General features: G+C 46.6%; 1 protein-coding gene across 3 annotated transcripts in view; it reads right to left on the bottom strand.

Annotated features, from left to right (window-relative positions):
* GPR155 (G protein-coupled receptor 155) overlaps window positions 1–26,080 on the bottom strand; it is a 34,943-nt gene that overhangs the window by 4,911 nt on the left and 3,952 nt on the right. For all 3 annotated transcript variants that reach the window (XM_040439633.1, XM_040439635.1, XM_040439634.1), the window contains exons 2-15: window positions 24,978–25,507; window positions 22,860–23,259; window positions 16,888–17,053; window positions 15,459–15,614; window positions 13,762–13,845; window positions 12,059–12,179; window positions 11,613–11,697; window positions 11,433–11,523; window positions 8,943–9,123; window positions 8,197–8,292; window positions 6,773–6,909; window positions 5,582–5,677; window positions 3,599–3,663; window positions 1,760–1,900 (exon numbers count right to left, since the gene is read on the bottom strand). In XM_040439633.1, coding sequence (XP_040295567.1) covers window positions 1,760–1,900; window positions 3,599–3,663; window positions 5,582–5,677; window positions 6,773–6,909; window positions 8,197–8,292; window positions 8,943–9,123; window positions 11,433–11,523; window positions 11,613–11,697; window positions 12,059–12,179; window positions 13,762–13,845; window positions 15,459–15,614; window positions 16,888–17,053; window positions 22,860–23,259; window positions 24,978–25,431 — 2,273 coding nt within the window. In that variant the 5' untranslated portion in view covers window positions 25,432–25,507. The remainder of the gene's footprint in view (window positions 1–1,759; window positions 1,901–3,598; window positions 3,664–5,581; window positions 5,678–6,772; window positions 6,910–8,196; window positions 8,293–8,942; window positions 9,124–11,432; window positions 11,524–11,612; window positions 11,698–12,058; window positions 12,180–13,761; window positions 13,846–15,458; window positions 15,615–16,887; window positions 17,054–22,859; window positions 23,260–24,977; window positions 25,508–26,080) is intronic.

Raw genomic sequence — 26,080 nt, 5'->3', positions numbered from 1 at the left:
AACCCAGGGCCAACCGCACCAGCATATGGTCTCACAAGGGGTCTGAGGATCTCATCTCGGTACCTAATGGCAGTCAGGCTACCTCTGGCGAGCACATGGAGGGCTGTGCGGCCCTCCAAAGAAATGCCACCCCACACCATTACTGACCCAATGCCAAACCGGTCATGCTGGAGGATGTTGCAGGCAGCAGAACGTTCTCCATGGCGTCTCCAGACTCTGTCACGTCTGTCACATGTGCTCAGTGTGAACCTGCTTTCATCTGTGAAGAGCACAGGGCACCAGTGGCGAATTTGCCAATCTTGGTGTTTTCTGGCAAATGCCAAACGTCCTGCACGGTGTTGGGCTGTAAGCACAACCCCCACCTGTGGACGTCGGGCCCTCATATCACCCTCATGGAGTCTGTTTCTGACCGTTTGAGCAGACACATGCACATTTGTGGCCTGCTGGAGGTCATTTTGCAGGGTTCTGGCAGTGCTCCTCCTGTTCCTCCTTGCACAAAGGCGGAGGTAGTGGTCCTGCTGCTGGGTTGTTGCCCTCCTATGGCCTCCTCCACGTCTCCTGATGTACTGGCCTGTCTCCTGGTAGCGCCTCCATGCTCTGGACACTACGCTGACAGACACAGCAAACCTTCTTGCCACAGCTCGCATTGATGTGCCATCGTGGATAAGCTGCACTACCTGAGCCACTTGTGTGGGTTGTAGACTCCGTCTCATGCTACCACTAGAGTGAAAGCACCCCCAGCATTCAAAAGTGACCAAAACATCAGCCAGGAAGCATAGGAACTGAGAAGTGGTCTGTGGTTCACCACCTGCAGAACCACTCCTTTATTGGGGGTGTCTTGCTAATTGCCTATAATTTCCACCTGTTGTCTATCCCATTTGCACAACAGCATGTGAAATTGATTGTCACTCAGTGTTGCTTCCTAAGTGGACAGTTTGATTTCACAGAAGTGTGATTGACTTGGAGTTACATTGTGTTCTTTAAGTGTTCCCTTTATTTTTTTGAGCAGTGTACTATGATGTCTATGGCCAGCGTGACTTCAAAGCTGTTACATTAAACCTCACCAGCATCTCATGGAGCACACAAGCCCCCTGTGCATATAGCAGTGTGATATATATGACCAACTGCAAACGATAAAGAACCGACCCCGGCCATTTAATCGTTGTATGTGCAAATCATTTTCTATGTGTAGAAACCTAAATCACTACGCACAAATACATACACTTAACTCTAAAGCGCAACACTTACACATGTACAAGCACAAAGATGATAACCCCACAAAATGCAATGCAAAACGTAGCCCGAGACGGTGTCCACAACATTCCCACAATGGATGGCGAGTAAACTGTTCAGTTGTTCCAGGACGCTTCACTTCTTATAGTGAAGAATACATCAGAAGTCATTCAAAGTTTCACTAAACCTTTGATATGTCATAGGTTTTAATCGGTGAGGTCTGAGTTCTGAGACCACCATCGTTCACTAGAGTTGCGAGAAGCGCTCACACTGTGTAATGTCTCTCTTTGCTGGGGGAGATGGGCTCAATAGAAAGTCTATGGGCCCATCCCAATCCAGTCTCCTGCAGAGAGGAGAGAGCGTGCGCTGTGCAATCGCTGAGGGTCACAGCACTCAGACCTCCACCGACCAAAACTTTTCACAAGTTTTATTGAAAGTTCAGTGACCCTGTAACTTGGCATGATGTAGTATTAAAAATCTGCAGTAAATATAAAAAAAAAAAAAAACAAGTGTAATATGGCGATACCTTCTTTCCCTGACAATGTTCCTGATGCACAGGTCTTTGTGGTATTGTACAAACTGGTAGCAGGTCATTCGGATTTCCTCGGGAAGCCTGGTCTCCTCAGCCACGACATTTGGTTCTCGGCCATTCCAGAGGAACTGAAGTCTAAGACATATACAGTAGCCAGCTTAATAAATCTGTGTAATGCAGAGCACACTGCAGATGTATCTTTTGTACAATGCTATTAAGAAAGACACGGAGATCTGACATTCTATTTTCCAAGTACACATACACCCAATAATTTTCACAACGTGCCTGTCACGATACGCTTTATTTTACTCGTCCACATATGGGATGGTGTAGTCGTCTCTCTGCATGGTTATTGTTGGGGGAGGGGGGGGGGGGGGGGGGGCAATATATGTCCATTCTTTATCGTTTGTATATGAAAAAACTTTATTTCAATAAAAAATATATTTGATTTAAAAAATACATGGAGGCCAGTCCTCACAAAACTACCGATTATATCTCATAATGATGTAGGGTGAAGAACCTGTCATCCATGGTTGATCTAGAGCAGGGATCAGCAAAACTACAACTCCCAGAATCCTCCTTTTACTTCTGTGGGAGTTACGAGCACAGCCGAGTAAGTTTGCATGCTGGGAGTTGTAGTTTCACAGCATCTGGAGTGCCGAAGGTTGCTGATCTCTGATCTAGAGCTTTAAAAACTACTAGAAACATCCTCACAATATAAATGAACAACAGGGTGAGCGCAAAATGTGATAAGGTAGGGAGCAGTGGAGTACTAGGTCAGTGGTGGCGAACCTATGGCACCCGCACCCTGGAAAAAGTCTATGGTGCACCAATATGCCTTAGACTTTTCCTGCCATTCATCAGCGCAGGGCGCACTATGAACAGCGCAGGCTGAATGTAGGCAGGCTATTATAGCTAAATGATAAAGTACATGGAAGATATACTATACTGGACTGTGGTATTCAGGTTTAATTGTCGTGTTGGCACTTTGTAATAAATAAGTGGGTTTTCGGTTGCAGTTTGGGCACTCGGCCTCTAAGCGGTTCGCCACCACTGTACTAGGCGTTACTACAGTGTTGCATGCTGGCCTGTTTTGAGAGGCATTAACGTTTAATCAATTTCTTTGCTTAAAGGGGGTTCTTCAGGAATAATAATTATTTTTGCAAGGGCACCCAGCTTGCCTCCAGAAAAAGAAGATTCATACTAACCTGCTCCCCCACGCATGTCCATGTTCCGATCCTCGCGCAGTGTTTAAATCCACCGCAGCAAGGGCATGGTCATACGTCCAAAGCGGCCAATAACAGTGGTAATGTGGTCACAAGCAGCACGTCGCTGCTGAAGCTAGTCATTTGCTGCATCAGAGCTTTGTGACCGTGCCCATGCTGCGGCGGATGTAAACACTGTGCGGAGACCGGATTATCAGCCTGCAGGAGACAGTACGGAGGACCGGAGCAGGCAAGTATGAATCTTCTGTTTACAGAGGCAGGCTGGGGTAACCTGCAAAAAAAAAATTATATATAAAATCAGTATTCCTGGAGAACCCATTAAAAAGAGTAGTCTCAGAATGACAACTTAGGACGTGTCCACAAATAACTTATTATTTTCTACAGTGTCATTTGCGCTCTATGCTGGATGAATACAGCCACTGCATGCCGCTAAACAGTGAACTCAATTACAGGACAGCACGCAGCAGGTTACATTTTAAATCTACGTTTTGCAGTGCATTTGGAGCTCTGTATCAGAAGAACAACGCTCAGACTGGTGCAAAGATATTAAGCAGCACAGAATGTTGCACCTAAAAACTAGATGATAAAAAGAAAATGTTAAACTTACCTTTTCTTGCATGGAAGTATGATCAAGTGTTTATCTAACCCAAAAATGGCAAATGACAGGAAACCCTGAAAAAATTGAAAAATTGTGACAACCACGAGTTACTTTCACAGTACATACAGAATAGTTGCATCCATACATTTTTATTTTTTTCATTGTGGGAACGCTGTCAACGTAGCGGGGCCGCGGGGCTCCCACTTCAAGACTGCTCAGATGCCGTGGTCACATTTGACCATGACAACTGAGGGGTGAACTGTATGCCATCAGCCTTGTGGCCGCGGGTATTTGCTGTTTGAAACAGCAGAGACCAGGTGGCTACAGTGGCCACGTTCCATGTTTAAAGACATGACTTCAGCCATACATAAACGGCGGAGGTCGCGAAGGGGTTAAGCAGGCCACAGGTTTCAAGCAATATGGAAAAGAAAAAGGATCTCTCTGCTGCAGAAAAGCATCAAATAGTGCAATGCCTTCGACAAGGTATGACAACATTAGATATTTCACAAAAACTTAAGCGTGATCATCGTGTGGTGAAGAGATTTGTGGCGGATTCAGAGCATGGACGGGTTTGTGCAGCTAACGGCATAATCAGGAAGGTTTCTACAAGACAAATTTATTGGATTAAGAGAGCAGCTGCTAAAATGCCTTTACAAAGCAGCAAATGGGTATGTGAGGCTGCTGGTACCTCTGGAGTCCCGCAAACCTCAAGGTGTAGGATCCTCCAGAGGCTTGCCGTTGTGCATAAACCTACTATTCGGCCACCCCTAACCAGTTTTTACAAGCAGAAACGGTTGCAGTGGGATCAAACATACATGAAGACTGATTTTCAAACAGTCTTGTTTACTGATGAGTGCCGTGCAAGCCTGGATGGTCCAGATGGATGGAGTAGTGAAGGTTGGTGTCCCAACAAGGCTGCAATGTCAGCAAGGAGGTGGTGGAGTTGTGTTTTGGGATGGAATCATGGGGGAGAGAGCTGTAGCCCCCTTAAGGGTTCCTGAAGGTGTGAAAATGACCTCAGCAAAGTGTATAGGAGTTTCTGACTGACCACTTTCTTACATGGTACAAAAAGAAGAACCGCACCTTCCGTAGCAAATTCATCTTCATGCTGCAAAGACCTCTCAGTCATTGGCTGCTATGGTCATAAAAAGTAGAGAATCTCATGGTGTGGCCACCATCCTCCCCTGACCTCAACCCTATTGAGAACATTTGGAGTATCCTCAAGAAAAAAAAGAAGATCTGAGGGTGGGAGGCAGTTCACACCAAAACAGCAGCTCTGGGAGGCTATTCTGACATCCTGCAGAGAAACTCAAGCAGAAACTCTCCAAGAACTCACAAGTTCAAAGGATGAAAGAATTGTGAAGGTGATATCAAAGAGGGGACCTATGTCAACAGGCAACTTGACCTGTTAAGATGTTTTTGACTGAAATAGCTTTTGATTTCAGTAAATGTGACCCCTTAATGCTGCAAATTCAACAAATGACCATTTTCAGTTCTTTACAACCTATAAAATGTTTTGAAACTCTGTTGTGCAGAATAATTTGGAACAGTGCAATTCGAGTTTTTTAAATTTGTGAAGAAAAAAAAAAATACTGTTATCATTGGGAGATTTGGTAAAATTTTGGTAAAATTAGATTTATGCTCTAACGGTAACTGACTGACTGTCATTTGACTCGACCATTTAGGAAAATCAAAGAAAGTATAATTTGCATAATAATTTGGAACGCGGTGCAGTCACCTAGTCCCCCCCCCCCCTGTACACCCTGGGGCTGTGCCTCCTCCTCCAATGTATATTACTCCCATAATCACACCCCTGTACCATCTACAAATGCATACCCTACGTAAGTCTTTAAACTGATAAAAGTTCCATTCGGCCATTTTTGGTTAGCAGTTTTACAAACCTGATTACATAAGTGTATTTCGAACGTCAGGCAGCATAGGTGGTCATACTAAATGTTAGGCATGAATGATCTACAACTAACGTGAACCTACCTGACCAAAGTTAAACACGGCACAGAAAAACTGAAGTTCCACATAAAGTCTTCCCGGTTCAGGATTAAAAAGCCACCAGAAGCAACTGGACGCGTTCTGTGAAGAGAGATGACATACATGTATTAATAACGGAGCATCTTTAAAGTGAAATTTACAAAAAAGGTTTGAAGACTTATATTTAAAGCTACTTTCAAACTGGCGTGGTTAATTCTGGTATTGAGATCCTCTGCCGGATCTCAATACCGGAATTAAACGGATACGTTTTGATTTTACGCATCAGGATGCATCCGTTCCGTTAGGATGCTATTGTGTGAAATCAAAACGGGAAAAAAAAACGGATCTGTCACTAAATACATTGAAAGTCAATGGGTGACGGATCCAGTTTTTCAGGCTCCTTAAAAAACGGATCCATCACCAATGACTTAAGGTACTTTCACACTAGCGTTTTTGTTTTCCGGTATTGAGTTCCGTCACATGCATTCTGAATGGAGAGCATCCCATTTAGAATGCATCAGTTCAGTCCCTCTTAGGTTTTTGGACAGAGAAAATACCGCAGCACGCTGCAGTTTTCTGTTCGGCCAAAAATACTGAACACTTGCCGGAATGCCGAATCTGGCATTCATTTACATTGGTGTGTATTAGTGCCGGATCCGGAATTAAGTGTTCCGGCAAAACAGATCCAGCTTTCCGGTCTCTGCGCATGCGCAGACCTTTAAAAATGCAAAAAAATAAATAAAATTCTATACCGGATCCGTTTTTTCCCGGATGACACCGGAGAGACGGATCCAGTATTTCAATGCATTTGTCAGACGGAGCCGCACCCGGATCAGTCTGACAAATGCCATCAGTTTGCGTCCGGATTGCCGGATACCTCTGCCGCAAGTGTGAAAGTACCCTTACATTGTTTTCATTGACTGATCCATTTTTTTCTGTTTTTCCAGACACAAAACTGCAGCATGCAGCGATTTATTGTCCGGTCACAAAACGGAATGCTGAACGGATCTCTTTCCATTCAGAATGCATGGGCATTAAACGGAACCGTTTTTTTCCTTTATTGAGATCCTCTGCAGGTTCTCAATACCAGAAAACAACAACGCAAGTGTGAAAGTAGCCTGAGGCAGCAAAAAATGTGCCCCATATGCTCATATTATATGAAAAGTATGTGTGAATATTCTCTGTAGATGCACTTACTGCAAAGAGCCCCACAACGAGAAGCAGACAAAGTAGTACGTGTCTTGCTATCTGCCTGTCTTCACTTTGCAGGTGTTGCTGCTCTTCCTGGGACAGGGGACATCTCTGGGAGTTGCAGCGAGTTAGACATTCGTGTGCTTTTAGATGGAAAAAAAAAAAAAATTCAGACAATATGTCATCATGTAAGCAGGCTGTCATGCCAGTACCACTCATTTTACCTGACCTCTCTTGCCCTTTATCTTTAAAGCACACAATCCTATAGGGTACGGCTTCACAAGGCGTAAAGGCTACGGATTCTCTGCAGCAAAGTTTTGTGCAGAAAGTCTGCAGCAGTTACACTATGTGCAAAGTGGATGAGATTTTTTTACTTGAAATTTATTTTCTGAAAAACGAATATTTTTTTCTACATTTTTTGCCCATACTGCTGTATCGCAGTGCATCATGGAATAGGAATACAAGGAAGGCAAACCCTTTCTTAGGACCCTGGCTGCCATGGAACCCCCTCAGTCCCCCATGATAGGGGATGCCACTGTTGCTATGGACACTGGCGTCAAAAAAGTTAAAGGCTATGTACCTTTGGAGTCAGTTTTTATTTACGATTTCATTTTACTCATTTTTGGCTAAAAATCATATTTTCAAACGGTCTTTATTAAAAATATTGAGCCATTCTGTCACAAAGGGTTAACTGTTTTTCTAACTGTGTGACTGGTACTTTCACTTTGTGCCGATCATCTAATAAACCTTATCTCTAAACTACGAAGAGGTCATAAACACTTATTTAAGCCACATTCGTATCAGTAAGATAAGAAATGAGCTATACGGAGTGTTTATAAGGTCAGAGAGCAGAGATAAGGAACCCGTCAGCTCCCTAACTGACGGAAAGGAGAGAAAATTCATAGGTTGCTACTAGAGCATCCCAGCTCTGTACAGAAAAAAGGGCTCCACATAAGACTAATTGAAAAAAAAAAATTATTATTTTTTTTAGTTCAAAATGAGTCATGTCCCCAAAAGGTGTATATAGCCCTTAAATAGCTGGGATCGGAGCGAGCTTCAATGCCGGCCATAGCAGCAGGGTGAGAGGTCTATGTTACCTACTGATGATGCAGGCTTAGCTCAGGAGCCCCCACCATCACACAGAGTGGAAAGGGGTTTAAAAAACAAATAAAAAAAATACAAAAAACATAACACTCTTTACACAGTTCCTACGCAGGCTACAAATCAACACTAAGCATAATCAAATACCATCTCTTCTACTGTCTGTAGCTTGCCATACAGCCGCCCCATATGAAGTTATGGAAACATAACATTTTACGTAGCCTGCTTCATGTCATTGTCATGAGAAAACAAAATCATAAAGGCAAACTAAATACAGTTCAGCAGAGATGTCCACGTACACCATGGAGCTAACAATCTGTATACTGTACCATCTTCAATGCTGGGAGCCTCATTTACACTCAGCATATTTGGAGATCCCGCAGGCTGACACACGTCTCCGTTTTCCTGGCCACAAGCACAGATCTCTGAAAGCCGGAGACACCACAATGTTATTACTGCGCTGCAGCCAATGTACTAGATAGACAATCCATTTTCTATGTTTCTCAGTTATATTTTCTGGGGCAACACAAGATTTATTTGCATTTCTTCTGAGAAATGTTCACTCTGTGCAATCACTAGAATCCTTTTTATTACCAGCTAAAAAATAAACTTCAGTTGTCAGCATCATATGAGCTTACGTCTAAATATATCAGCAGTAGAAATGTCCTGAGGATTTGGTACAGTGTGTCAGCCAGGAGTCTGGGCTGTGCACTTTTAGTAGGACTCCTTTTAATAAATGACAACAGTAAAATATCTTTAAAGGGGTTTTCTGAGACATTTTTATGGATGACCTATCCTCAGGGTAGGTCATCAATATCAGATCGATGGGGTCCGGCACGACAAGTATATAGGAAGGAGCCACCCCATTGAAGTGAATGGGACGGCTTCTTGTAATTACACTGCTCACTGCTGCGATGTCGACGGCGAGAAGGTAAACAATGAAGGGAAGGCTGCGCTGGCACGGCGCGCGCATGCTCTTCAACCAGCTGATATTGATGACCTAGCCAGAGGATATATGTCATCAATAAAAATATCTCAGAAAACCCCTTTAAAATATATTGAAGGCTACATTTACCTGTTGTAGAGTTTGATGGCGTGCTAGCCCTGATGGGACTCTCTGCAGTCCTGCTACTACTGCCCTGGAATGACTGATTCAGTACCTGGTAGTTTCCATCTTGTCCACTGCGACTCATGCACAAAAGCGAAATGCCAGCGAGCATTATACTGACGCATAAGACCACGGCTGTGCTAATAATCTATACAAGAACAAGAGGGATATGAACAAACCGAGGCACGTGCATAATGTCATCACAACTACACCATTAGGCCACTGATTCACATCTTTCCAGTTAGTTGATCAGCTGGATTCAAATTAGGGAGCATTCACACGACCGTGTTGGTTTTGCGGTCCGCAAATCACGGATCCGTATGTCTTCAGTTATCTTTCCGTTTCGTAAGTCTGTATAATACGGACGTGGTGCTTCAGTGTGTCATCCGTTTTTCACGGTCCGCAAAAAATTTAAATGGGACTGAAATGGGGTTTTCTAGAATGTTTTCAGTCCAGGGGTCCGCAAAAAACGGATGACATACGGATGTATTTCTGTGTGCTATCCGTTTTTACGGACCCAATGACTTTCTATGGGGCCACGGACCGCAATTATAGGACATGTTCTAAAATAAAAGGAACAGACACACGGAACGGACAGCACACGGATGACAATGAAAGGCATTCCACAATTTTTGCGGACCCATAGAAATTAATGGGTCCGTGCATTATTCGCAAAAATTGCGGAACGGACACGGAAGAAAAACACGGTCGTGTGAATGCTCCCTTACTCTGAAAAGTGGCTGGTAGAAAAGTGAATAAAAAACAAACAAACAATTTCAAAAAGCACATTTGTTCCAGCACTGCGGTTACCATCTCCACTATTTCCAGTCCCTAACTGACCGGAAGTAATGAAGTCCCACATTATGTCACAGCTGCAACCAATTAATGGCCTCAGTTGAGACGTGTTTACGAGTAGCATATAAATATAGATAGTTAAAGGGGTTATCCCATGACTAATGTAAAAATTGAAAATCAGGCATCATATAGTCCATGACAATCTTTTTCTAACAAAGCTAGAACCAGCCCTGTACCCAGGGACGAAGCTAAAGGCTCAAAGGCCCTGGTGCAATCCCCCCCATGCCAAATTCTTGACCTTTCCCCTTCCCTCCAGCCAGAGGTGTAACTTGACCAGTATGCACTTTCTATAATACCGGTGTCTTCTTATGTGTCACAAGGGTCTTTGGGCCCCCTCAGGCTGCCGGGCCCGCTAACGACTGCTACCTCTACACCTCAAGTAGCTACACCCCTGCCTGTACCTCCCATGGATCCAGAGATCTCCCCATTCATTGCTCTGCTAGATTTACATCAAGCTGGCAGCTCAGGGGGTGTGTCTTTTCTGCTGCAGCTCAGGGGGCGTGTCTCAGCTCTACCTATCACAGCTCAGGAGGCAACTGAAGGATGAAACTGAGCATGTGCGGCCATCTCAGTGAGCAGGTCAAAGAAATAAGAAAAAAAACAACAGCAGGTGGCGCTATACAGATACAGGTTATTGAATAACTCAGTGGCTATGCTAAATTTTTAATTACATGCAATTACAAAAGAATTCATATCCAGGTGCTGGTTTTAAAACTGTAGAATATTTTTTCATGGTACATCCTGTTTAAAGAGGACCTTTCACAAGTTTTTATTTTATAAAAGCGATACATCACACTGTAGTCCATGTTCCCTAGATGTCATATCGCAAATTTCTTTCATGATATAATCCTCCGTTTCGCCGCGGTGCCCCTCGTTCTGTTTAGGCGCCCTGTATGCTAATTAATAGCATCAGAACACCGGGGAGAAGACATCTGCTTTTCTCAATGGGCGTCTCTTCTCCCTGGCTGTGGCGCTGTCCAATCACAGCAGAGCGAGTCACAGCCATTGAGAAAAACAGTTGTGACGCGCTCCGCTGTGATTGGACAGCGCCACAGCCAGGGAGAAGAGACGCCCATTGAGAAAAGCAGATGTCTTCTCGGTGTTCCGATGCTATTAGCATACAGGGCGCCTAAACAGAATAAGGGGCACAGCGGCGCAATGGAGGAGCATATCATGAAAAAAAATTGCGATATGACATCTAGGGAACATGGGCTACAGTGTGAGGTATCGCTTTTATAAAGTAAAAACTGGTGAAAGGTCCTTTTTAAATATGAAAATGTTTATAGTCTGAGTAGTTAGTTAGTTTTTTTTTTCCTGGCAGGGTCAAATAGGCTTATGAACATGGCAGCCCTGGGGACCATTGTTAGTCAATGGTATCAAGAGGGAGGGGAGCCTGTGTCTAGCTACTTAGATGCTGTGGCCACTAACGGCACCCGCAAGATCACCATGATAAAAATGTACATCCCGGTGCGGAAACTAGCATCCGAACACAATGTACATTTCTCTCAGACTAAGGGTTAAATATTCGCGATTACACCAAGCTGTACTCATTCAAAGCATGTCCATTTCTTGATATTTTCCACGTCTATTTCCCAGACTTACCTGAGCCTTTCCATAAAAGAAAGCAGAGTCAATACTGTCTACGTCACGTTCTCCGACGCTCACAAGAACACACACTATTAACACAGGAAGGCTATAGGGATAAAGCAGGTAGGCATTAATATTTCACCATTAAATAATCACAGATGATAAAAGACAAAGAAGTCCCAAACGAGCACTTACCCCCAGCCAGCCAAGGCGATTATAACAGTGGGAATATTACTAACTTCTCTCCTCGTTAGTAAAAACAAGCACAAAGAGATCAAACCTAAGAAGCATAAAAATAGTTTGGACCAGTAAAGAAATGATGCACGTTTCACATACAGCGCTATGAAGCATTTACAGGCAAATTCCTATATGCAGGGACACAACAATAAGAGATACTGATGGGATATTGCTAGGGTATATAGGCGAGAGTCATACTGCTGGGACCATCACTGATGACCAGGGGTTGCAGACCCTTTGGCCTTTTTCTGCAACACAATGTCACTTCAGACGAGGCATGGAAGGCATGGTAATGGTTCCAGGAATCAAATCAGACATTCAAGACTTTTTCTAGTAATAACCTACAGAATAAGAGAACAGATCATTTATTGGAGGCAGTGCTTGATATCAACAGATTGAAATACCTGTCCAGAGAAAAGTGCTGTAGAGGGAACTGTAAAGGATGACAAACACCAGGATCTGCCCCACGACGTTGCTTTCCTTTATGATGAAGTTCCATAACACCATTGCAAAGCAGACAATAAGCTGAAGAGACAAAAACATCCAGGGTGTAGAGCAGGACCGGCAAGAATGTCTTAGGCTTGTTTATAGACCATCACTAACCCTATCTAAGAAAAAGGAAGGAAGGATGGTGTTCAAGGGGGTTTCCCATCTCAGACAATGGGGGAAATAAGCTAGTATATGCCCCCATTCCTCTAGGCCCCGTACCCATCCGGCAAGGTGAAGGTGGACGCACTGCACATGTCCTCTATTCATTTCTATGTGGCGGGCTCGGCTATTCCGTCAGTCCCATAGAAGTGAATGGAAGCAGTGGCCGTGAAAGCGCGGTGAACTCCTATTCATTTCTATGGGAATTCCAAAAATAGCCGTGTGCCGCTTGGCTATTTTCGACGGGCTAATAGGAACAGTTGGTGGTGGCCGGACCCAGCACTGCTGGCCGCCACCACTTTGCCGGCTTCGTTTTATTCTTCATTTTAGAGAGATAGGTGCGGGTCCCACCTCTGACGATCCTAGCGATATGCCATCATTGTCTGAGATGGAAATACTCCTTTAAGCACTCAGTTCTGGCAAGATCATCATCTATCATAGGTGATCCAAAGCCGGCAGGGACGGACATGGGAACTTAAAGTGGCCCCAAAAAGGTGGGTCCAAATTGACAGCAGGTGGGGCAACACTAGTAGATGGGGCCAATACAAGTTGGCAAGATCAGTAATACCATAGCACTGCACAGAATAACATACCAAAGAACCAAATACCAAAGTGCAGGACAAAATACCCTCCCAGGAGCTGTCCCTCGGTGGTGGCCATCAATTGATGCCATGTTCTGTCCACCTTTTCCAATTGTCTCTAATATGGATATGGAGCGGGGAGCTTAGGATGTGAGATGTGGGCCACAACACCAAGCCAGTCCTACCTTCAGCATGCTGCCTGGACTTCCTCTAATAATGCCTCCTATAGTTCTCCCAGTAGTATGTACCGGACAAGCGGCAGTGAGGAGGCCTTGGGTGGCACTGTGGGCATCAGCCCACCGGGACAATTCCCAGTAGTGTCTACGGCCAGTCTGTCCCTGAAGGCCGGAGACTTGTTTCACTGACCATCTGTACATTTTATTTTAATACAGAATTTTAATAATTTTTAAATATACAACCTTGCCCACAAGGTGCACCTTAAAGGGGTTGTCCGACCCCCCCAAGCTAAAATTAAGTAAGGCCAATTGTTAAAATAAAAAAAAAAAAATCACCTTGCTCACTGGTGCTCCGCTCCAGAGTCGAGGTTCCTGTCCCTGCCCCTTCCAGTCCTCTGTGGACCGGAAGTGTGAGGTCCCTCCACCTCGTCATGTTCACTGCTACAGTCATTCACTGACCTCAGTGGTGACATATCCCCAAGCAGCACGTGACCGCATAGACTCAGTGGTCACATGCTGGTTGGGGACATGTCAATGCTGATAAATTGGTTATCAGGCTTTACTCCTTTAGTCCACTCACACATTCTGAACATAAGGGTTTAACCACAATGCAGATAGTAACTCTGCCGGCAGCATTGTGATGGTGGTGGTCTTTGGTTTTAGAAACCGGAGAGTTTGCACCATACAAAAATAGACACTCACCTGAGCAAGAAACAGATTTGCCGTCAGCATGTGAGGAAGCCGCTTATACTTTTTGCTCAGAAGCAATACAGCCAGAGTCCAGACCTGTAAGCAAGGAGACCACATGGGATAAATGGAATTTTACTTTATAAACCAATCAGCGCTTACAGTCTAATTTGTTATTGTCCCAGCACTGAGGATATTAATCAGTTCATTATAAAGCAGCAACAATTTCTGAAATACATTACAGGGTAAAGTGACAATAAACCTACAATCAGGTAGAATATAAAGTCACCACGTTTATGCTGAGGGTAGCTTGCACACTGATTACAGCACTAGCTCGGATATATACCACAATGAAGAAAAAAGCAGCAGCACTAACGACTTGTGCAAATTTTTTTATTTTTATTTTTTAATAAAAATGTCCATACAGGTCAAGTATAGGGTAACCGAGCCATTTCACTCGGTTCCTTCTTTTGAGCACAAATCTAGGTCGGTTATATGTGCTTGCGATGCACTTTTTGTGAAATTTATGGTTTTATTAGTTACAGCACTCGCCTCGTGCCGTGAGCCTTCCACCAGTGATTGAATGCTTTCTCACTAGGCATAGTAAGGGCTCATTCTATCTTCTGTCTGCATCTGATCCGCTTTTTTTGTGGATCGGATATGGACCCATTCATTTCAATAGGGCAGTAAAAGATGCGGACATGTACGTTCCACGGCCCCGCAAAAAAAAGGATAGGGACATTTCTACTGGAGTTTGAAAAAATAAAATAAAAATGGTGGTATGCACATGGCCAGGATGCGCAAATTGTGGACCACAAAACAGATACAGTCGTGTGAATGCCCTAAGGCAGTGATGGTGAACCTCTTAGAGACCGAGTGCCCAAACTGCAACCCAAAACCCACTTATTTATTGCAAAGTGCCAACACGGCAATTTAACCTGAACACCAATATCATATATCTTCCATGTACTTTATCATTTAGCTATAATAACCTGCCTACATTCAATCTGCTGCCTGTGCTGTTCATAGCATGTCCTGCACTGATGAATGGCAGGAAAAGTCTAAGGCATATTGATGCACCATAGACTTTTTCCAGGGTGCGGGTGCCCACAGAGAGGGCTCTGAGTGCCGTCTCTGGCACCCGTGCCATAGGTTCGCCATCACTGCCCTAAGCCCTCATGCGCATGACCATATCTTATTTTTTTTGCGTTCCACAAAATACAGATCCAGACGTGTTGCGTCCGTTTTTTGGCGGAGCCATTCACTTCAATAGGTCCGTGGTCTACATTTTGCCACCAAGAATAGGACATGTTCTATAATTTTGCAGAACGGACATACGGACACGGATAGGACACGGATGCAAAATACAGTCGTGTGCAAAAGGCCTAGTAGAGAGAAAGCTGTCAATCAGCAGCAGGAGGGTTGATAGAGCCCACAGCTCGTGTATACAGAGGACTCCTGGCTCATAGCATAATGGGAACACAGCTACATTTCACAAAAAGCACATATACCCAACACAACACTGAAACCATGTGGCTTCAGAGAGAGCAGCACAAATGTGGTGACAGATTCTCTCCAAGGACAGAGGGCCGTAGCTCTCCACCTGCTGATACACGGTGGCTAATCCCATAAGATGTTACAAGGAGTTGCCATTTGAGTCCCACTTTTATTAATTAGCACGTAGTTACTCTACACCCATTGGGTACACTCACCAAGGAGACCATGCTCACAATACTAATGTCAAAACTGACGTTTTGCAGAGCAGAGACTAGGGGCTTCGGATCCATTGAAGGGATGGTCAACAGCCAGGCCGAGACGTACATGATCGGGGCAGACACAAAGGTGCTGATCACCATTCCGGATGTGATCTGGAAGCAAAAACAGTTAAAGGACTAACCGGAGGCGCTGCTGAACACAAAGAGCTTCGGCATCAACTGGAGAGGGTGAAAGTCCGCACTTGGGTTTGTTTCCAGTATAAAGGTTTCAAAAACTCAAATGGAAGCCAGCGGATATCAAAAGCGCCATTGTTAAAAGGTTGATGTTAAAGCTAGGCAAAAGCTGTTGCAACAAATTTATGACGGACTACTCAGGTCTTCTTTGCCACAACATACACGTACATCATCTCTGCTACTCTTAATTTTTAACGTAGCTAAAATGATAGGGTATAGGTCTTGTACACCATCGTCAAAATCACGTGTATGGCGAGGACAACATTCAAAAGCAAATGGTTAATATTGCAAAAAAAAAAAAAAAAAAAAGCCAAATACATTGATAAATGTGGTCTTTAGTGCATATGTCATATCACACCACAGAGCAAACCATCCAAAACAAAGGGAAATCACCCGGCTTAAAGGAATCTTGTCCCCATCAATCCAAAACATTTTCTGAAATAATGCCTATAAAAGCCTTTCTGTAGAATTGCAAAAATTATTTACAACAGGATTCTACTGACAAAACAAAAAAAACTGAGAAAAACTAAAATCTCCCATGCATATTTAGGCTCCTATGGAATACGGATGTACCAGCGGAGTACTGCACACTGTACAACCCAACACGGCCCGAGTAATGACAAGGGAACATTCAGTACAGGGGCGGACTAGCGGTAGACCCTACAGGGAAACTTCCCGGTGGGCTGATACGCAGGGGGCTGCCTGGGCCCTCCTCACTGCCGCCAGCCATGGAAAGTAATGGTCTGATGTTCCCCTCCTGACACCAACTGTATTGAGGCAACTGCAGTAGAAGGACAGAACATGGCGGCTAGCAGTGGCCACCACAGAGGGGCAGGTTTGTGATGGACTGTGGTATTTGGCTCTGCTGGGGTGGTGTAATGTGCCGCAATATGGTATTGCTGCCTACGCCTACTTGTGTTGGCCCCGACTACAAAATGGGGCCACTTTTAGTTTTTTCCCAGGGCTATTTTAGGTTCCAAGTCCGCCCCCGATTCAGTCATTAGCACTTGGTTCCATTGGAAGACCAAACTCCCATTTTCCAGATTTTTGGTAGAAGTAGTCGAGGACGACCACACATAGGGCGCTTATGCTGAATGCCATTTTTATCTACAGAATCACACCAGACAACCGCTGTAACTTGATAAACACATGACCCCCAAAGCATCATAGGCTTAGCTGTGTAAACACGTACAATCTCGACTTCCATGTTGAACTGGTTTGCAAATATGGCAACTCCTGGTGCCACTGGGAAGACACCGTACAGAAATGCATAGTTTGATAGACTGGTGTGGTTGACCGCAGACTTATTCTGATCCAGCAGTTCCACCATTTCCCTGCAGATAAGCGGCAAGACCAGCCTGAAAAAAAACAGAAAGAGTATTTAGAGGGGGGATGGGTTAAAACTCATTTTTCACCTAAACACGGGGTAGCCTGCAGCATTCTACGGAGAACATGCACAGGAATGCAGCCGGTCATTCCACAAAACGACGTTTACAAGATGTGATCTGTATGGACGACTGTCTGAAGATGCTGTTATTAAAGGACTATTTATGCTCCATTCTAAATAACGTAGGACTATCTGCAGACATTTTGGAGACTAGAACAGATTTTCATACATGTGATGTGAATGTTATTAATTTTGTGGCATTTGCATGAATTTCTGCAAGTTGCATACAGGTGAATGGGACAATTACAAACATTCTGCAACAAATCTGCCCCTGAGAACCTATAAGGGTCAACAATTGGGGCAATTCATTTCCAGAGCATTTCCTAGCAACAATCCGTGAAACATGGACGGCATCTGTGTTGTATTGGATTTTTTTTCAGGGAACCATAGACATGGGGGCATATGCTTCTGTGCTAAAAGCAAGGACCGTGCCAAAATACAGATGTGTGAATACACACATTAAAATAAATGGATTCATGTTCTGGCTGGACAGCACACGTCTGTGAATCACTCACGTGTGAATGAGGCCCTAAGGGTGTTTAAAAATTAGATTAAGAAGGTTATATTGAAAGATTGGCACAAATGTGGAGGGCATGGGGGTTCAGCAGCAAATTAGTGCTTACTAACGCAGAATAAGTAAATAGGAACAAACCACAGAGGATATGAAACTGGGCAAACAGAAGTGAAAAAGAAGAAGGTGGTTGAAAAAGAAAACTGGATTTTTGTACTCACCGTAAAATCCTTTTCTCTTGAATGCATTGGGGGACACAGCACCATGGGTATATGCCCAGCTGACACTAGAAGTAAAAAGTGTTGGCTCCTCCTATCTGGACTATACCCACTGCAGATGCAGGAGCAAACCAGTAGGTAGAAAAGCAGTAGGAGCACAAGACAAAACTATAAGCCAACAAGTCCTAAACCAGAGAGGACCAACAGAAAAAACTAGCCACAGAGGGTGGGATCTGTGTCCCCCAATGCATCCTACAGGAAAAGGATTTTACGGTGAGCACAAAAATACGGTTTTCTCTTGAATGCATTGGGGGACAAAGCACCATGGGACGTCCTAAAGCAGTCCACAAGGGAGGTCAGAAAAACAGGCATGCAACTGGCATCAGCAGAAGCCAAGGGGTGGATGTGATAACATTTGGAAAACGTGTTGACAGAGGCCCAGGTGGCAGCCTTGCAGACCTGGGAAGCTGAGGCCTGATGTCTAACCGCCCAAGAAGCCCCGACCGCCCTAGTGGAATGAGCGGTCAACCGAAAGGGAGGAACACAACCCTTCACAACATAGGCCTCCTTAACTGCCGACCTAATCCAACGGGATATGGTGGCCTTGGAAGCTTGCAGGCCCTTGCGAGGACCCTCAGGGACGACAAAGATGTCCAACCGGCGGAAGGACTCAGTCAACCGAAGATAGAGGCGAAGAGCCCTAACAACATCTAAAACGGTGAAGAGAATGCTCCCTAGGACGAGAGGGGTTAGGACAGAAGAACAATCTCCTCATTAATGTGGAATGATGACACCACCTTAGGGAGGAAGGGACCGGACGCAGAACCACCTTATCCTGATGAAACACCAAGAAAGGGGATCTGCAAGAGAGCGCAGCAAGTTCAGAAACTCTACGAATAGTGTAATCGCCACAAGAATGGCGACCTTAAACGAGACGAAGGAAAGAGAAATATCCTGTAAAGGCTCAAAGGGAGAGGCCTGAAAAGCGTCCAGAACAATGTTCAAGTCCCAGGGTTCCACAGGAGGATGAAAAGGCAGAATGCGGTGAGCGACCCCCTGCAGAAAGGTTCTCACTTGGCGGCGGGAAGCCAGGGGTTTCTGGAAAAGAACAGATAGGGCCGAAATCTGACCCTTGAGAGAGGCCAGCCGAAGGCCCTTGTCAAAGCCCCCCTGGAGGAAAGACAAGACTCTGGAAATAGAAAGGTAGAGAGGGTGAAACTGAGCAGCCTAACACCAGGAAAAATAAGTCTTCCAGGTACGATGATAAATTCTGGAAGACTGGGGCTTGCGTGCGTGGAGCATAGTCTGGATAACAGACTCCGAGAGACCGCGGAACCTCAGTACCAAGGCCTCAACAGCCATGCCGTTAAATGCAGCTGATGTAAACTCGGGTGGAGTAGCGGACCTTGGGAAAGGAGGTTGAGACGTAGAGGGAGACGCCACGGCGCGTCTGCGAGAAGGAACAGAAGATCCACGTACCATGCTCGGCGAGGCCAGTCCGGAACCACCAGAATCACGCAGTCATGCAGAAGAGGTTTTTGCAGACTGGGGCTTTGAAGGCTTGGGGCAAGAATGCCAGGCAGGCCTGGCCTTGAAGGAAGGCCCCCCCGACTTTTTGTCTGAGCGGGAGGAAGAGTCCCGAAAGGAGCGAAAATTTTTGGACCTCGAAGCCGCCAAGGGAGGGCGGTTCTGGGGGAGGTTTTTCCTCCCATGGCCTCTGAAATAAGCTCCACCAGGCGTTTCCCAAAGAGCTTTTCACCCTGAAAAGGGAGAGAGATCAGCGCTTTTTTGGAAGCCGCATCTGCCGCCCATGAACGGAGCCAGACTGTACGGCGGATTGCCACAGAGTTAGCAGCCACCCTGCTAGACCGGCGAGCGGATTTCAGGGAGACATCACATAGGTATTGGGAAGCCTGGAGAAGCTGAGAGGCAAGAATGGAAACCTCATCTGGAGCAGAATCCGGCAGCGAACGGATGAGCTGCTTGGCCCAGACCACGCAGGCTTTGGCGACCCAGGAGGCGGCAAAAGCAGGCTGAACAGCGGAGCATGCGCTACAAAAACGGCCTTAGCCAAGGAATCAATCTTCTTGTCAGCGGGATCCGACAAGGAAGCTGCATCAGCCAAGGGAAGGGTGGTGGCCTTGGCCAAACGGGCCACCTGAGGATCAACCAGAGGTGGGACTGACCAGAGGTTCACGTACTCTGCACTGAAAGGAAACAGAGCGTCCGAACCCTTAGAGATCTGCAGGCGCCTATCAGGCTGACGCCACTCCTTGGCCAGGAGTGCGTTGAGGTCCGGGTGGTTAGAAAAAAAAACAACAACCCGGAACGCTTGGAATGGCGGAAGGACACAATCCTGAGAAGAGGAGGGAGTACCCTCGTGCACATGGAGAGCGTCTCTAACCGCCTTAATGAGGTCCTGCATGGCCACAGATAAAGTAGAACTCTGCTCTGATACAGAATCGGAGTCAGAGGTGTCCCCAGAAGCGGCAGAAGACGAGACTTCGCCTGGCTTCAGACTTGTCCAGGGAGTGACCAGAGGACGCTGAGGATGAGCGGAACGCGGCTGAGATCACTCGCGGTCTTTTACAGGGCCTGGTGTCAGAGCGGGGGCGAGCCCCTTCAGCAACATGGTCCCTGCGAGGGGCTTAGACTGCCGCAATTTGAGCAGGCAAGCGGTCCAGCGACTGAACCATGGACCGGGACAGGCTGGCAAGGTCGCCTATGGCCTGGGAGAGTGAGGCGGCCCAATCAGGAGGGAAACGCCACCGCAGGGGGGGCCAGGGCATCAGTAGGGGGCATGGGAGCAGCGCACTGCGCACAGAGCGAGTTAGGTTGCGGGGAAGGAAAAGCCTTACAGCACTTAGAGCAAGCATAAAAAATAGCCACCCCAATAGGCACCCGGGCTTTAAAAGGTCCGTACTAGCAGAGGACATGATGGCAAAAAGAGACCAACTACAGAGAGGCTATCCTACCAGGCCCCCAGGTGCTGTGCCCCACGATGCACAGAAGCAGCGAAGGGAGAACTGGAAAACTCTGAATGACGATCAGGACCTGAGCTGCAAGATGGAGCCTCTTCTCCCTCTTCTCAGCAGCAGAAGAAACCGCCCCTCCAGAGGAAAAGACTGCGCCTAGCCGTGATAGAAGCCAAGCAGGAGGTCCCTCCCAGTGAGAGGAGTCGTCGGGCCGAAGCCCGGGAAGAAAAAAGGGAGCGGAGCTAGGTCGCGGCCTAGCAGGCTGAAAAGCCGGGGACTAAATTAGTTAAAGCGGCCGGACCGGATCCCCAGCGACCGGACCGGAGCCCCGGCCACCGCGCACAGAAACAGAAGGGCTAAAGATGCAGACCCCAGCGAGGAAGCGGCACCCCAGGAGACCATCAGAAAAAAAGGGGAACCGACCGGGAGGCAGGATTGCAGACCCATATGTCCAGCATATGCGTCCCTGAATGGAAGAGTCCCAGGACCCCCATGAACAGATGCCCTGGCCAAGGTAGAAGGGATCAGTGGCCCAGAGGGGGGAGAGGGGAAAGAGCTGTACTTACCCTCTGACGTCTTCAGGCGCAGCAGGGTCACCCCATCAGCAGACTCAACACGGGGCCCGTGGGAATGCTGGCAAGCCACTGAGGCGGCAGTAATGGGGACTGGGTGACCAGCGGTACCAAAGTACGCACCCACAGGGGGTGCAACTAAAGTGGCAGCCCACAATGGAGCACCCACCTGCAGCAGGAGAAAAACCTGCATAAAGAAGGAAAAGAAAGAAAAAAGAAAATAACAAAATAGCAGGTCGTGTCTGCCTCCTACAGACACTAGAAAAAAACTGGTTTGCTCCTGCATCTGCAGTGGGTATAGCCTATATAGAAGGAGCCAACACGTTTTACTTTGTGTCAGCCTCCTAGTGGCAGCTGGGCATATACCCATGGTGCTGTGTCCCCCAATGCATTCAAGAGAAAGTAAAGATTTCACCTCCAAAGCAACTGCATCCCAAGCACTAACATCATACATCCTGGATAGCTGTCAGCTGAGCACTTGTTTGGCCAGCAGCTATTACCCACCTCCTGTACACAGGCACACTCAGCTCAGCGGCACATGCACACTCAGCTCAGCGGCACATGCACACTCAGCTCAGCGGCACATGCACACTCAGCTCAGCGGCACATGCACACTCAGCTCAGCTCCACAGGCACACTCAGCTCAGCTCCACAGGCACACTCAGCTCAGCTCCACAGGCACACTCAGCTCAGCTCCACAGGCACTCGTTTTCAATACGGAGTGGGGAATAAACTGCTTACGACATCTCTGGCGGTATCTTATCGTCCTTGGGAACATAGGATTGGACATGTTGAAATCCAATATGCCTGTAGCGTCTTTCCCCTGATCTCTGCCACTGAACTGGACACCGCCATACACATTAGATGGTCAACAGATCCAGCTAAACACTGTGGGTCCAGCTGACATTCGTTTGAAGAGTATAGCTAGTGTTATATGTTCTGCAAAGGAAAGCCGTCTTATACAGCAGAATAGGGTTGCGTCTGCAGGAATTTAGGCGCCTGTCCAGTACCGCAAGGCCATAGTGGGCTCCAATTAATTACAACCGCACTGGTTAGTCGGTCTGCGTTGTTAATAACCGTGTGGTATTGCGGCATTAACAATGCAGACCGACTAAACAGCGCAGTCCTAATTAGATAATTGGAGCTCACTGCAGCTTGTATGGCTCCGCGGTAGTTGAGAGCACCGCAGCCAAGACACTACCATGGCACGACCACGCCTTGTGGTCATACACTAAGAAGCATGAAACAATCGAGTGATTAAACTCTTCTGTAATGGGCATGCAAAGAAGAAAAAAATGGGCAGAGTCAGCAGAAAGTGCAAGACTTCCAGTAATGCGGCTTATCACCTGGTAGAACGCATAAAACGTTTTAGAATACAGTAATAAACCGCCGGCCTGTCACCTCCCGCACCCAATAAGCCCACATCGTAAATCACACTTACAGCTTTGCAGTGATAAGTAGCAGCAAGGCAACAAAAGACGATTTCTTCATCTTGCTGGTCTGACCAACCATGGTAAGGCCCAGATAAAATAAAGCTGAGCCAGAAAAGGAACTGGCCAGGCCGTCCAGAAAATTCTCCAAGTAGACAGGAATCTTCTGACCAAGTGCAAAGTTAAAGGCGATGCCTATAAATACCATAAATACTATAGGGTTCTGGAAGACACGGAGGAGGGCAAATCCCAGAATCTTCATTTTGCTTTGTGAAGGGTTTGGATTGTCTCTCCATTTCTGGATCTCGCAGAAAACAAACCCCAAAGGGTTTAGCATCATGAGGGATACAGGTGCCACCAGGTATATGTACTGGAGGTATTTGGGATACTGGGAGTGGTACAGGGCGTCAACTAGAAAACAGTAAGAAGAAACACAAGTCAGAATACAGGAAGCATACCAAAGTAACGCATGCAGAAGTGATGACGGACCTTTAGGCTACGGCCACACAGCACTGCCTTTCTGTGGCTGGAACGTGGCAGGTACTGTCGGAACCAGACCGTTTATTCAGTGTTCATTTGTCAGGCACGTCCGGTCATACCCTCAAAGGGAATGTGCAATCCGTAAATTGCCTATTGGGTCTTATAAAGCGAACCTGCCCAGAAACATGGCTGGCGGACACATTGCTAGCGGATATCTAGGAGCGCAGTGAGACGGCTCCCTCAAACTGCGGCCCTCCAGCTGTTGCAAAACTACAACTCCCAGCATGCCCGAACAGCCTACAGGTATCAGCCTACAGCAGGGCATTGTGGGAGTTGTAGTTTTACAACAGCTGGAGGGCCGCAGTTTGAGGATGCCTGCTCTAGATGTGTGGAGCAGGCAGCAGCCATTGAAGCTGCATGCCGCCGGCCTACATGTCTTGTCCTCTGCAGCCAGGATCCCGCTCCAAGGCAGAGCAGTCTTCCCTCTCCTCTGCACGTTCAGCTGATGGTGGATTGGCTCCACCAATCAGCTCAGTCACTTGCTCGCCGCTTCTGTAAGATAAGAGGAAGAAGGAGGGAGGGAGTGTTACCGTCCCTCCGGGCCAGCACTGCTATTCCCTGGGATTCCTGGGCTGTCTACACCTGAAGTTCCTGGGTACTGCAGCACATGGGTGTATTCTTAAGGATGAGGGGGGTTATAGTCACTTTTAATATAAACACTGGAAATTGCGGCCAGCAGAGATCAGTGAAAAAACGGAAATGTGAATGAGGCCTTAACTTGTGCCTAAAGTTTGCGTGGACAGAGTAAAGTTTATTGAGAACTCCTGTGTGCCCTCCACCCATCAGGTGCCTCTTCCAGGCAGAAGGGTGACGGATGTTTTTTTTTTATGGCCATCACACCTCCGTTTTAAGAGCAATGGTAATCTAAGGGGTTATTCACACGGCAGTTTTTTTTGACGGCCAGTGAAAAACAGACATAAAATAGAACATATTCTATCTTGTCTGTTGTCATGGACCGACAGCCCCCATACGATTGAAGGGGGAACGTTTTTAACATCCGTTTCTCAAAAAGGCATCAGTGGGGGAAAAAAAAAACATCCGTTAAAAGGGGTTGTCCAGGTTCAGAGCTGAACCCGGACATATCCAGAATGTCACCCAGGCAGCCCCGTTATGCTCAGATGCTCTCATTTGCCCTGCGATGAATTGCGCAGGGCAAAGGCTTTTGCTGGTGGAGGCTTCCACCCAGCAGTGTATTCGGTGACATTACCGGCTCTGATGGGCGGACTATAGCGCTGTCCTAGCCATTTTACAGGGTAGGGTAGAGCTAAAGCCAGTCCATTAGACATCACCGGGCTCACTGCTGGGCAGAAGCCTCCACCTGGTAGTTCTTATGGAGAGCCCGGTACATCACTGGAACTCCATAAAATGCTGCGATGCTCATATTAGTGGGGTTGCCTGGGTGAAAATGTGGCTATGTCCGGGTTCAGCTCTGAACCCAGACAACCCTTTTAAAAACTGGCAGTTTTTCCACTGTTGTCTGAATGCAATCTTAAACCTGGCTCTTAAAACAGGACCACCTACATTACATTTTGGGTTTCCTCATTTCTGGGTTCCAACTCGGGTCAATCAAAGGTGACAAGATAGCTCACCTATGGGGTAGCCAAGGGCAAAGTCATTGCTTTGCGTTGCAAATATAGGGTAGAGTCCAGCTTTGCTAAAACGACTCTGAGGGTTTGCCACCAACAAAGTCAACACGCAGACGAAGATGAAGACGGAGGCCTTGGCGATGACTATGCTGTACAGAAACGACCAGTTGACGTCGGATAAATCCAGCACAACCATGTTCTTGAACAAAAGTGCGGGCAATGCAAATCGGGAAGCATAGTTGCCGAGGCCTTTCGCCTGAGTGGCGGTTATCACGTTGGCTCTACCCGCGATGTAGCCGCACATGATGATGCCAAAACATTCCAACAGAGCTGGGAACAGTCTGTTTATCGACATGGGGGGGCTGCCGTTTGTGGTGTTTGTTAGGTCACCAAGGGACTCCGTCATATTGCCCCCAGCAGACAGCGTCATCAACGGCAGCTCAGAGGTGCTGTCCATGTTCTTCCTCTCTAGATGTTCGACTCTACGCAAGTTTCAGCTCTTTGCCGATTTTTCTGTGGAGATTCATGGTGACCTAACAGAGACAGACAGTCCAAAAAATATATATATTAAATTAAAATTTTGCATTGCTTTTAGATCCTCGTGTGCTTACACAAGCTTAGCCGTTTAGGCTGCAGACCTCTGATATCGTCATCTGCCAGGTTACAGCCTGGTCATGCATGTCCGTCGCCCCACACATCGGCAATGGGGCTGCTGCAGATAGCAGAGGGCAAGCGCAGAACTATCTCTGGCAGTCCCATAGAGCTTAATAGAGAAGCGGACATGCATGCTCGTGAACAGGGGATACCATAATGGGACAACCCCTTTAAATTAAAGGATAAGATACCTGTAAGGCACAGCATCATATGCAGTGCTGGATCCGCTGCATGACAGACAATGGCAGCAGCCGCCCACTGACCTAAAACTGTAGGAATGCTCAACCTGCGGCCCTGAAGCTTTTGCAAAACTACAACTCCCTGCATGCCCTAATAGCTGTAGGCTGTCCAAGCATGCTGGAAGTTGTAGTTTTGCAACAGCCGGAGGGCCGCAGGTTGGGCATCCCCGATCTACCGGATTCCACGGTGGCATCTGTTGTTTTCATGGGAAA

This window comes from Bufo bufo, chromosome 7 (genome assembly GCF_905171765.1).
Source record: "Bufo bufo chromosome 7, aBufBuf1.1, whole genome shotgun sequence".
Classification (NCBI taxonomy): Eukaryota; Metazoa; Chordata; class Amphibia; order Anura; family Bufonidae; genus Bufo; species Bufo bufo.
This window is presented reverse-complemented; position numbering and strand designations above follow the sequence as displayed.